Source organism: Bicyclus anynana, chromosome 12 (assembly GCF_947172395.1).
Source record: "Bicyclus anynana chromosome 12, ilBicAnyn1.1, whole genome shotgun sequence".
NCBI lineage: Eukaryota > Metazoa > Arthropoda > Insecta > Lepidoptera > Nymphalidae > Bicyclus > Bicyclus anynana.
Window position 1 is genome coordinate 6244351 of NC_069094.1, and position 12341 is coordinate 6256691.

A 12341-nucleotide genomic window follows, 5' to 3' on the forward strand; every position below is an offset into this window, starting at 1 on the left:
TTGCACTAAACCTGTTAAGTACTAACTAAAGTTTACTCTCTCTGTAGGAGCTCTGTTAAAAATCTATTTTCTTTTAATATAAATTAGATTTTAGCGAAAATACAAAAAAGATCACCAAATATTTAATTTAAAAACGAATACATTCTCGAGTCAGTACGACACGAACGGTTCATAAAAACTAAAGAAATAAGATAATAGTAGATTGTTATACAAGGGGCTAAAAAGACCCATTATATACGAGGTATTTTTAGGGCCCGAGACGAAGGCGAGGGCCGCCTAAATAGAAACCGAGTTTATAATGGGTTTAGCCCCACGTGTTACACTCTGCTTTTCACTACGATTGCGAGAAAATAAAATAGTCTAGTACAATATTCAATGATTTATTTTAATTGAAAATTAAATGTACAAAGTCTACAATTTTGGATATTAATTGAGATGCTTTTACACAGTAACATAATTTCCGACTACTGTGAAGATGAATAATTAAGTAGGTATGTAAGATAAACGTGGGAGATAATAGTTTAAAAAACTCCTTTCGTAAGTGAATCCATTCGTTGTTGTTTTCTCCACTTATAAAATTTTTCGTAGGTAAGTACCTATTTAAGTAAATGCGTCTCGACTTTGATGGTAACAGATTGAAAATTTCATCCATCTCCAAATTAGGATCACCATTCTCACTAGATGAAGACAATAATAACAATTATTGTTGAAAAATATGTAAGTTACGGTCACAAATTGACAATGAATTTCTGAAAAAAATCAAGTGTGTATTATTCACGCCAATTATTTTTTAAATTCTCGCTTTTAAATTTTATTTTTTCACATGAGAAAGAGGCAAAGGTATTACATCGTAAAGGATGTCCCATGTCTTCAAATCTCGCTCTATTCGCAACTCAATAAAAATTAAATAAAAAAAATAAACGCATTCCACAGACAAGAACGCTGCATTTCATTCCAATTTAAAGTTTTTTATTTATTTTTCAAAACAATCAGTGCCTTACCTATAATGATTCTATTTTCGAATAAAACCTCGTCCGTTTTATAGTAGGCTAGTACTTAGCTAGTACTCGTAACAGACAAGAATTAAAAAAACAAAATTACTTTAGCCCCTAGAGGCTAATATGCTTGTTTAGCCCCGCTGTGGTAATGTGACAGTGTTTTTGAGCAAGAGTAGTGAAAAAGTATTTTTTTATTGATTAATATATTATTTTACGTAATTTTATTTAGTGTTCAATTTTGAAATACAAATTATGAAAAAAGTTTGCATATGCGGATGTCAAGGAGATCCGTGACGTTTGGTTTTTTTATGGGTTTCACTAGCCAGTGAAACCAGACTGTGCCAGCTATTTTAGAATGGTGACGCCGGTGAGGCTTCACCACGCTGCTTGTAAAGACTCATTCTGTATGATCTTTATTCTGTGATTATTCCGTGGTATTTTCAAATTGTTTGTTGATAAACATTTCACATCGAGCTAATAAATTCAAGCGGGAGAAACAAAAGGAAAAATCTAGTATATGTAATACAGTTGTACAGAAGTGATAACGGCAACTGGGGGATTTTTGTGACTCATCAATCAAACAAAAGTGCTAGGTTCTTCCCCGACGCGTTGACGTCATAGCAACAACATTGTTTTGCCTTGACCGTTCGAAAGTGTGATCCAGTCATCAGGAGATTGCCCTAAATTACGGGAAATTTTCATACAACATAATTTTGACAAAAAAATGTAAAGTTTAAATATTGTATTTTTCTTTCATTGTACTTTTTTTGTGTGAGTTGTAGCCTAGCCTGTGTACTATATTATGTTGGATAAGATATTGGCAGCTGTGATACAATTAGAATCACTTTCTAAGGTATAATCTAAATTCCATACTTTTTTCTAGATAAATAGACTCGATTTTGGTATTTACGTATCTTTGATGATAATTGGAAAAATAGATTGGAAAATACAATATACCTATAGCTACTCATATAGATAAATAGATTAATTTCGACAATACACACAGCTGTCTAGCCAAGTTACTTTGTGTTATAAATAACAAAATAGCTGATGAATAAAAATTATTATTTTAATCAACAACTCCAACAAATGCACAATTTTGTGTTTACTTACATTATATATATATGTCACAGAGTAAAGAATAATAGGCAGACAGAGCGCACGGAAACTGTTCACATACCAAAAGAAATAAGATGCAGTATTTTTTTATTGGTAATAATTGATTATTATATTAATTTACGTAATTTTTGTTAATGTTAAATTTTGAAATACAAATTATAAAAAAAGTTTGTATCTGCGAATGTTTTTTATGGGTTTCACCGGCTTCACCACGCTGTTTGATGACTCATGCTAGATCATCTTTATTTTGTGTTATAATACAATTCCCTATTGAATGGGACAGAGGTATAGCGGTTAAGCACAGCTTGAATAAAATTAATATAATTATTGTACATACAAGTATTGATCGTGTTAATAAAAATAATGATTATACATTTTAGCACAGCATTTTAGTAATAATAGTTTGATGTAATTTTCTGGGTTTGTTTTGGTTGTTTATGAATTTTATGTTATAAAAATTTACAAAGCAAATTAAAAAAAATAGTTGTTTCATAAGTATTAAAGAGATTAAGTTCTTAATGAATCCAATTCCGAGTATCAAGTTTTAGTAAATATTAAAAAATGCTTTAAATCACATTTGATTACGAGTTTGTATTATTTACTAATCACGTTTATGTCTAATAGTCTAATATGATTAAATTAAATACTTAAGTGATCTAAATATATTACTTTCAAAACGTGATTATACTTACTTAAATCGATTTGCTTACTTTATATATTTATATATTTATGTATATATGTAGGGTAATATTCAGTCACCCTTTGCAATACCAATGCACAAGTGTCAAAAGTAAATTGAAAGTTGAAACTTCAGTTTTGTTTTGTATTGTCAATGTGGCCGTGTCCGAGGAAGCCGAGTTAGAAATAATAATAAAGTGTTTATAAATGATAAATAGATCTCAAAGTTAGTACCTATATGTTAAAAACTAAAAAAAAAAAACAATTTTATGGCTACTGCTCGTAGTTTTGTAAAACAATTTTTTTTTAAACTGTCGCAATTCGCAAATCTGAAGTGTGAAGTCGCAACAAGGAAAAGTTTGTTTTTATTTTGAAGTGATAATTTTTGTGGTGGAAATTTAAGATAAATCGCAAACAAAATGTCAGCAAGTGAAGCGGATATGAGTGATTCAAATATGGAATCGCCATTCTCGCAGTCGGATTCGTCTCCATATAGTTCTCCATCACAACAGGTGCCACAGCTCGCGAATTTTATTTCCGAGTTGTCATGCACAGAGCCGATGCAGCATAGAGGTAAGTAAAATCACCTTGAAAATTAACTGCAAGTTGATATAATGTCAATTAAAAGAGTACTTACATCTTTATTGCATCAGAAATTTTTGTTATGTAATTTATCTGCCTGAGTTTAAATTTAAATCAAATCCTAAATGTATGGGCCGCATCAATCCAAAACGGCTGGTCCAATATTGATGAAATGGTTTTTGTTTAAAGGTGTTTAGTTTGTAACATTGCAATTAAAAGCTGGAAACCTTTTCTACTATATATTTAGAAACCATGTAGAGGTTTAACTTTCCTACTGATATCCATCATTATTTTTGAAATAAAGATTATATAGGTATATCATGCATTATAAACTATTATAATTCAACAAGCACACACAAGCAAAGTACCTAATATATTTCCAGTTTCTGCTTCAGTTCAATAGAGGTCAAAGTTGAATCTGTTTAATTAATGTTATCCTACTGTTCTGGAGCTGCTGTGCCGTGATAGCCCAGTGGAAATGACCTTGGCCTCCAATTCTGGATGGTGTGGGTTCAAATCTGGTCCAGGGCATGCACCTCCAACTTTTTAGTTTTGTGCATTTTAAGAAATTAAATATCACGTGTCTCAAACGGTGAAGGAAAACATTGTGAGGAAACCTGCATACCAGAGAATTTTCTTAATTCTCTGCATGTGTGAAGTCTGCCAATCCTCATTGGGCCAGTGTGGCGGAGTATTGGCCTAACCCCTCTTTCTGAGAGGAGACTCGAGCTGAGCAGTGAGCCGAATATAGGTTGATAACTGCTCTGGAGGAATTGTTTGTTGTTATGCATTTTATGGATATTTTATTTACTTAAAACAAAATTAAATATTCAAAACTAAACTTCATTTATTTATGTAGAGTTAGTGTAAAAGGTCTTTTAAAACAGAGTATAAACTCTTTTAAAATCATCATTCTTTTGAACTTGTATATACTTAATGTAGAAAACACATAATTTACTTACTTATTTATTTACTACCTTACTGCTTATTTCTATGTGCCTAATACATATGTATTAGGCACATAGAAATAAGCAGTAATGTAATTGTTACTCAACATTGTTGTTGTGAGTATTCACAACAACAATGTTGAGTAACAATATCCTATAGCGAATTATTGAACCCTAAAAGATGTAAGTACTTTAACTTTACCATCACTTAATTATCTCTATCAAATCACTCTTTTAAAGGTATACTAGGACAGGCTTCCCACCTTTTAGGATATATGGATATGGAGCTTAACCCACCACATTGCTTCAAGGCAGGTTGGTGGGCATAAGGTGATAATTAAATTTATTAAAAACCACTTAATTAACTTAATGATAATGACAGAGGCCTATGGCTTAACCTGCTCTCTGAGACGTGCAGATGTATTACCACCATCTTCCCAACTACAGGCTAAAAATTATAACTGAAAATTTCTTAAACAAAGAATCAGTATCTTGTATCCCTGATTCATCATTTTGTTCATTGATTTGACCCTGGGACCTCTTAATCCGAAGCCACATAGGCTAGGTATTCAATGATAACTTAATTAATAATAATTTTGGCTTTTATTGTAGGCACTCTGCCATATCTGAAAATTACTGAGCAGCCACAAGACCACTTCCGGTTCAGATATAAAAGTGAAATGATAGGGACACATGGATGTCTACTGGGAAAATCCACCTCAACCACAAAAACTAAATCACATCCTACAGTTGAAGTAAGTTATTTAATTATATTAACTCTACAATTAAATAGAGACTAGATATTGATAGTGTTTAAATAATAATTTTATTCATTCAATTGAAATAAAAATAACTTTATGAAATCTCTTTTGTTTTGGGTTTATCTCAATGATAAGATCTTAATTTTAATGATAGGTCTTGTTCTGCAGAATTCATGGATTTAATGTTTTTTTTTTCAATTACATTATAATATGAGGAAAACAAAGTCTTCCATGGTTTCTGTCTGTCTATATGCTAAAAAACTATTAAACAGATTTTTATGCAGTTTTCACCAAAAGATAAAGTAATTAATGAAGAAAGTTCATGTACATATACTTTGTCAAGATTTTGTGTAAACTAGTTTGTAACAATAGTGTGAAATTAGAAGGATCAGAAGTTTCCATAAGGAATTCTGAATTTACTAAACTAGAAGATCATCAGGATTAGCTGAAATGCTCTATGCGTAATTCACTTGCCATGCTGGTATAAAATCTCATTGATAATATATTTTTAGCTAAAAAACTACCCTGGCACAGCATTAATAAGATGTAGACTGGTCAGACATGATGTTGATGAGGAGCATCCTCACCGGCTACTGGAAGATGATCAAGACAGAGACGTCACAAGTATAATACCACAACAGGGCAGTTATAGAGTAGCGTAAGTATTTTTCCTTTTTATGTACAAAACTAGCAAACACTCTTCAAGTGAAACTCTCTTTTTCACAAAGCCCTCAAGAACCATGCAGTTATTGGGATAAAAAGTAAGTCCAGTTTCTATATCAACATTGTGAGGAAACCAGCGTATCGAACGCTCATCAAAACTCAGACCAATTATAGAAGGACCTGTATCGCACTCACAGTCACAAACAAAATTGTCTGTCATTTTCTGAGCTTAGATTTTGTATATATCTTATACTAAACTAGAAGTTTTTGCCCGTTTTTTACACAATTCAATTACACAAAAAGGTATTTTTACAGAGCTCTTTAACCGATGAACACGATTACAATTATTTAACATTGATTCTATAGAGACAGATCGTTGATCATATACTTTGACAGAAAAGTAACGTCTAGCGAGGCAGGTCCTATACAATAATTGGTCTGAGCATCAAAAGGATCGTAGTATTCTTTGTATATAGAAAGTCATACAAGTGCGTCTACTGAAATGCATTGTGCGGTTCTCACCAATCTACAATTTAATGTGATGCATCTGATTCTTATGATGCTGATATGTGCCACTTACACAGAGAAAGATTAATAGTACACTCGCCATTGTTATGGAATGGCAAACTGTTTTGCGAATAGCCAGTAGATTGGTACAAGCATATTATTGTTGTTGTTTATACAATGAGTAACAGTTATTTGGCTTTTACAGATTCAGTGGTATGGGTATAATTCACACGGCTAAAAAGGATGTTGCATTATTACTGTTTCAAAAATACTCTCAGGAGAAAATCAAACACTTAAATGAAAATGGAGTAAGTATCATCTTCCTTACATATTTCTATTATATCAATTAAATTCCTTCGCCGTTTCTGTCCGTCTGTATGCGATAAACTCAAAAACTACTGTATTTTAACACGGTTTTCACTAATAGATTCATGATGAAGATATACAATTTGTCAAGGTTTTGTGTGAATTGGTTGACTTATAACGACAACTATTGGAAGTATCGGAAATATTCAACCTGCCTGGGAGCTTTCATCGAAATCGCTGCCATATACCTTACGCTTCATCTCTAATTTCAATGAAACAACTAAAGTTTACACAAAGCTTAGGTAGTGACATTTTCTGCTTGAATCTGCTCTGCGTGATCTGTATAAATTATCATCATCATTAACAACCCGTATTCGGCTCACTGTTGAGCACGAGTCTCCTTTCGGAATGAGAGGGGTTAGACTAATAGTCTACCACATTCGCGCAATGAAGATAGACTTCACACACATAGAGAATTAAGAAAATTCTCTAATATGCAGGTTTCCTCACGATGTTTTCCTTCACTGTTTGAGACACGTGATATTTAATTTCTTAAAATGCACACAACTGAAAAGTTGGAGGTCCATGGCCTAGACCGGATGCGAACCTACGCCCTCCGAATCGAAGGTATAGGTCATATCCACTGGGCTATCACGTCATTGTATAAATAGACAGAGATAAATATTATCACCATAAGCCCAGTAACATTCATGGTAATAGCATGGTCTAAGATCCTAATCTTAAAATAAGGCCTAGACTGGTAATACGATTATTCGTAACGGTTATATTAAGCATGATTGCGTATTATATACTCCATATAATCAGTAATGTAAGAGTGCTACAATATAATATAATATTGTGATAACTGTGTTTTCTCTAGTGCTTATAGTTAACACTACGAAAACACAAAGAAACTTTTAAAGTTTCGTCTGTTTGTTTTTTCGGGCTAATCAAATAATGGAATGACTATGCCGATTTAATGGGTCTTTCACTGGAATATAGAGGAGGTTATTGAGCATTATAAAAGCTACTTCGTTTCCTGGATAATACTTGGTTCCAGAGATATTAATAATAACCAAATTTTACGCGGACAAAATTGCGGGCACCCGTTAGTAATGCGCTAGTATACATTATTATCTATACTAATATTATAAAGAGGTTAAATTTGTGGCATTGTAGGGGTAGGGAAATCTCCGGATCTACTAAACCGATTTTGAGAATTCTTTTACCACTAGAAAGCCACGTTATTTATGAGTTTCATAGGCTGTATTTATCCTCGTTTTTCACGGGAACGGGCACTACACGGGTGAAACCGCGGGGCGTCGGCTAATAGGTAATGTAATATAACTATTATAACTTGTGTAACACAAACAAATGTGCCTACATAGGTACCCTGTGTCCAACGAATGGCAGTGCATTATAGTACTATTTACTCGTAATATGATTAAGAGTCCTTTTATGAGCGAGGGATTTAGAGAGCCTGTTTGTTACTGGTACACTCCTTCATGTTAGGTAACCTGGAAGAGATCACTATTAGTGATAAGGTCGCCTCTTGTACTGCATTTTATCCTTAGTTAAAAGATTTTGTATGTTTTTATATTATGTTTGTTGCAATAAAGTTGAATAAATAAGAGTGTGTGCCCATGAGGCGCTTTGTATAAACAATCGTCAAAAAAAAATTAATATTTCTTACCATATAATCGTAATTATAATTTTTATTGTTTATACAGCTACCTAGCTCTAAATCAAAAAATATAAATAATTAAGGTAAAATAAAAATGGGGTATTGCAATGAACAAATTAAATATTAAGGGTAAGCTGGTGTCAAAATAGTCATGACTTATCGTAGGTAATCACTTAGCATCACGTGAACCGTATCCCTGTAACCGTATTTTATGCGCTAGTTTTTTATTTATTTATTAAAAATACTTATACTTCATAGATATTTCTAAAGTTTTATTTCAATTTTTTTTTATTATCACGACCATCATGGTGTTATGACCAGAAAATACCTGCTATTGAATGATAAGCTGTGTATGTTCTGAGAAATGTTATGTTTGCACAAAGGTAATAAAAATATACCGCTTATCGGTAACAAGACGGTTCCCGCGACTTTGACTGAGGATTCTTTTTTAATATTTGCGCAACATAAGACTCTATTGATTATTAATTATTATTATTTAAATAATTTTAGATACAGATTTTTCTAAATTGTTTGACTGTATATTAGTAGTAGTAGTAGTTTTAATTGATTTCGAAAGACACGGCTAAAACTCGCGTGATACAATCTCGGAGTATGCCGACTAGCTTCAAACCCATACGGGGCCATAGCGTCGCAGTTTGGATCGTGCAGCGTTGCTAGAACCAGCTTATGACCAAGGGCCCCGTATAGGTTCGAAACTAGTCGGGCATACTCCGACGTTTCACGTGAGTTTTAGCTGTGTTTCATAATCAATTAATATGAATAACGTTTAAATTCTACAATTTCTATTTTTGGTTAATTTATGACTATTTCTATCACAGTTTGCAAAATTAAATTGTAAAAAATAACTTAACATAGCAATAAACAGGAGTAACTAACTCGGAAGATAGCTTATCGGGACGATAAAATATGACGATACGTAATGGATCGAAATAGCAACATACAGTATTCATGGATTTTCTATTGAAACATTGTTGTTATTTATAACTACAATGCTTATATCATCGATACCTACTTATAATAAAACTGTAACAGGTCAAATTCTGTAAGCTATTTTAGTTAAATGACATTATACAGTTATTTTAAAATACGTAAAACTTAGCTACGTCATAATTATAAGGAGTCGTAAAAGGAACACATTTTTAGATCAACTTACAAACTAAATATTATTTACCCCGAAAATATTAATTTTTAAACACATGTTCGTTGTTTTAATTAATTTTCGGTAAAGAATATAACCCCCTCCTATAAATACTTCCGAGCAGCCTGTATAATCGATACTATAATACCGATAAAATATTACCTATATCGTTTTAATTTTTGTCTGACTGTATATCCGTATTTAATGCTGACCGGGTATCACGTTGAAACTATTGAATGAATTTAAATTAAACTTAGCACGATTTGATGCCATAATACGTAAAAGGTTGTAAGATACTTTTAGTCGCGATAATTGAATCAGAAGGGGATGAAACAGGGGTTAAACATTTGTATGAAAAGTCCTTAATTTTTCAAGTTACATTTGTAATATTTATAATTTGGTATATGTACAAAAATAAAATACTTAGAATAATGTCATTCAAAATTCTACCCCAAAATGGTTAAAAAGGGCTTCAAAGTTTTTTTAATATAAATCGTTCATGTTTTGAGTTATATTTTTGTAAAATGATTACTGACCTGGGAAACACCTAATCGTATGCTCATCGCACAAAATTCTAATTGTATTTTACGCACAAATTTCTAATTGTATTTGTATTCAAAATTCAAAATTAATCCACGGCAGAAAGCGCGGTCACCGTAATTAATAGTACTTATTACATTTTTTCCATTCAACAAAGCACTATTAATATATATAAAAAAAAATATTAAGGTAACTTATTTAAGTATTAAGAATCCAAACTGATTAAAATATAGATATTATCTATGTAGGTAAGTAGGTATTATATTTTTCGCACTAAGCAGGTACGTAATATCAGTTTTCGTTATACTTACCATTATATACCATATATGACCACACTCCTTATATTTTGAATGTGACGATAAATGACACCATACTCACCTTACGTACCTTAATGTCTAGCCTTGACATTCTAACTTGTAGAGTGGACGTCACTTGACTCTTGAGGTTGAGATTAGCCTAAATACAAAGAGTTCTATACAATTTTTTTTGTTGGGGATAGAAAATTGGCTGGTTCGGCCTTCGGCTTCGGCCGTGGCTAGTTACCACCCTACTGGTATGGTAGAAGTACCGCCAACCGATTTAGCATTCTGTTACGATGCAATGTAGAAACCGAAAGGGGCTTGGACTTTCATTCATCTCCTAACAACTTCGCCCGCTTCTATCTTAGATTGCATCATCACTTGCCATCAGGTGAGATTATAGTCAAGGGCTAACTTGTATTAACACTAAAGACCGCAGCGGTCAAATTGATGATTCCGTGAAGTTAAATGTGTATATTTTTGAAGTTATAGGTACTTTGATTAGACATGAAATTCTTAGGCTTATAATGTTTTGTAGTTTGATAAACGCCGTTGAAATATAAAGTCGATATCTTAATTAGTTATTGAAATTTGAAATACAACGGGTCATACTTATAAAGACTAAAGCCGACAAAATGACGCATTACAAGGAACTCGGTTATCGAGTGCCTATTTGAGGTTCCTTAGAAAATATTTGTTTACATTATTTGTTTTGTTCAGCTTCAGCTTTGTTATTGTTCAATTCGATCAGTATTTAACTATCAGAGGTGTGTAAGCTGGATTTGTATTCGTTATTAGTGGACGCCCGCGACTTCGTCCACGTAAATTCAGTTTTTCACAAATACCTACCGCGAGAACCATGAATTCTCTGCGGGATAAAAAGTTAGTTACTCAATAACCTTCTGTCTTTCAGTGAATATCTGAACACAAGTCCTGGGTTGTCCATGACCTAACACATAATAACCTTACAAACGCATTTGGGTTTAAACAACAACAAGTATATTACACGTAGTCGTAAACATAATCACACAATGGACGGCGTGTATTGCATAGTAAGCCGAGACGAATGGTGTTCAGCGAAAGATAAAAGAATAGGTACTTTAATAAACATCCTGTCTGTATTTACATACCATTGACAGTCAGGCACACATCTAAAATTACAGATTATTTCCTCTTCCTGTTTAATAAGCTCCATGTTTATGGCACAGTTTCGATGTGAAGTATCGCGAGTAAAAGTCTTGTTGAAATCGGTTCAGCCGTACTACCTACCAGAGATCACTCATTATCTACCCATATTCGGCTCGCTGCTGAGCTCGAGTCTCCTTTCAGAATGAGAGGGGTTAAGGCAATAGTCCACCACGCTGCCCCAATGCGAAAGTTCTCTGGTATGCTGGTTTCCTCCACTGGGCTATCACGGCATACCAGAGATCCCGGAAGAAAAGACATAGCAGATAAAAAAGTTTTGTATGTCTTTTAGTATCACGAATATACGAGTACAATATATAGAACCTTTAAACTAACCGAACACTGTAGCAAAGACATCGTTAAGAAAGTATCGCGAGTAAAAGTGTCATTGAAATTGTACAGTCGTACCAGAGCTTTATCCGGTTAGAAAGACAGGCATGCAGCTTTGTGTTTTAGCAGAGTAAAGAAATATTTTTAGTATCGCTTATCAAAACTACCTTATTATAGTATAGAACCTTTAAACAAGTAAAATAACCTAACACTGTAGCAAACACATTGTTAAGAAAGTATCGCGAGTAAAAGTCCAATTGAAATCGTTTCCGTCGTAACGCAGAATTCGGAGATTAGACCGGACAGAAAGAAGCAGACAGACAAAATATTTTGAAAAGTTTCTTTGTGTTTTAGTATCGCTTAACAAAACTACCAAACCGTTATTATATACTCGTACGAGCAGAGGCATGTGTGTGTGCAATTCTTTTATACCCCTACCCTGCTCCATACAAACTTCCACTTCCATTTTAGCTAAAAAGAGACAAAAATTGCATAATTCACTCTTCAACCTTTCAACTATCTCCACTTGAAAAAATATCGCCTAGGTATTAAGAAAGTTTCTTTGTGTTTTAGTACGAGTATC

At 33.0% G+C, this 12341-nt stretch overlaps 1 protein-coding gene across 1 annotated transcript in view; it reads left to right on the plus strand.

Annotated features, from left to right (window-relative positions):
• The first annotated feature begins 2919 nt into the window (after positions 1-2919).
• The window catches only part of LOC112053564 (uncharacterized), a 35079-nt gene continuing 25657 nt past the window's right edge, over positions 2920-12341 (plus strand). The window contains exons 1-4 of the mRNA XM_052884689.1: positions 2920-3368; positions 4937-5079; positions 5598-5743; positions 6461-6563. Of these exons, the coding sequence (XP_052740649.1) occupies positions 3215-3368; positions 4937-5079; positions 5598-5743; positions 6461-6563 (546 nt within the window). The 5' untranslated portion in view covers positions 2920-3214. The remainder of the gene's footprint in view (positions 3369-4936; positions 5080-5597; positions 5744-6460; positions 6564-12341) is intronic.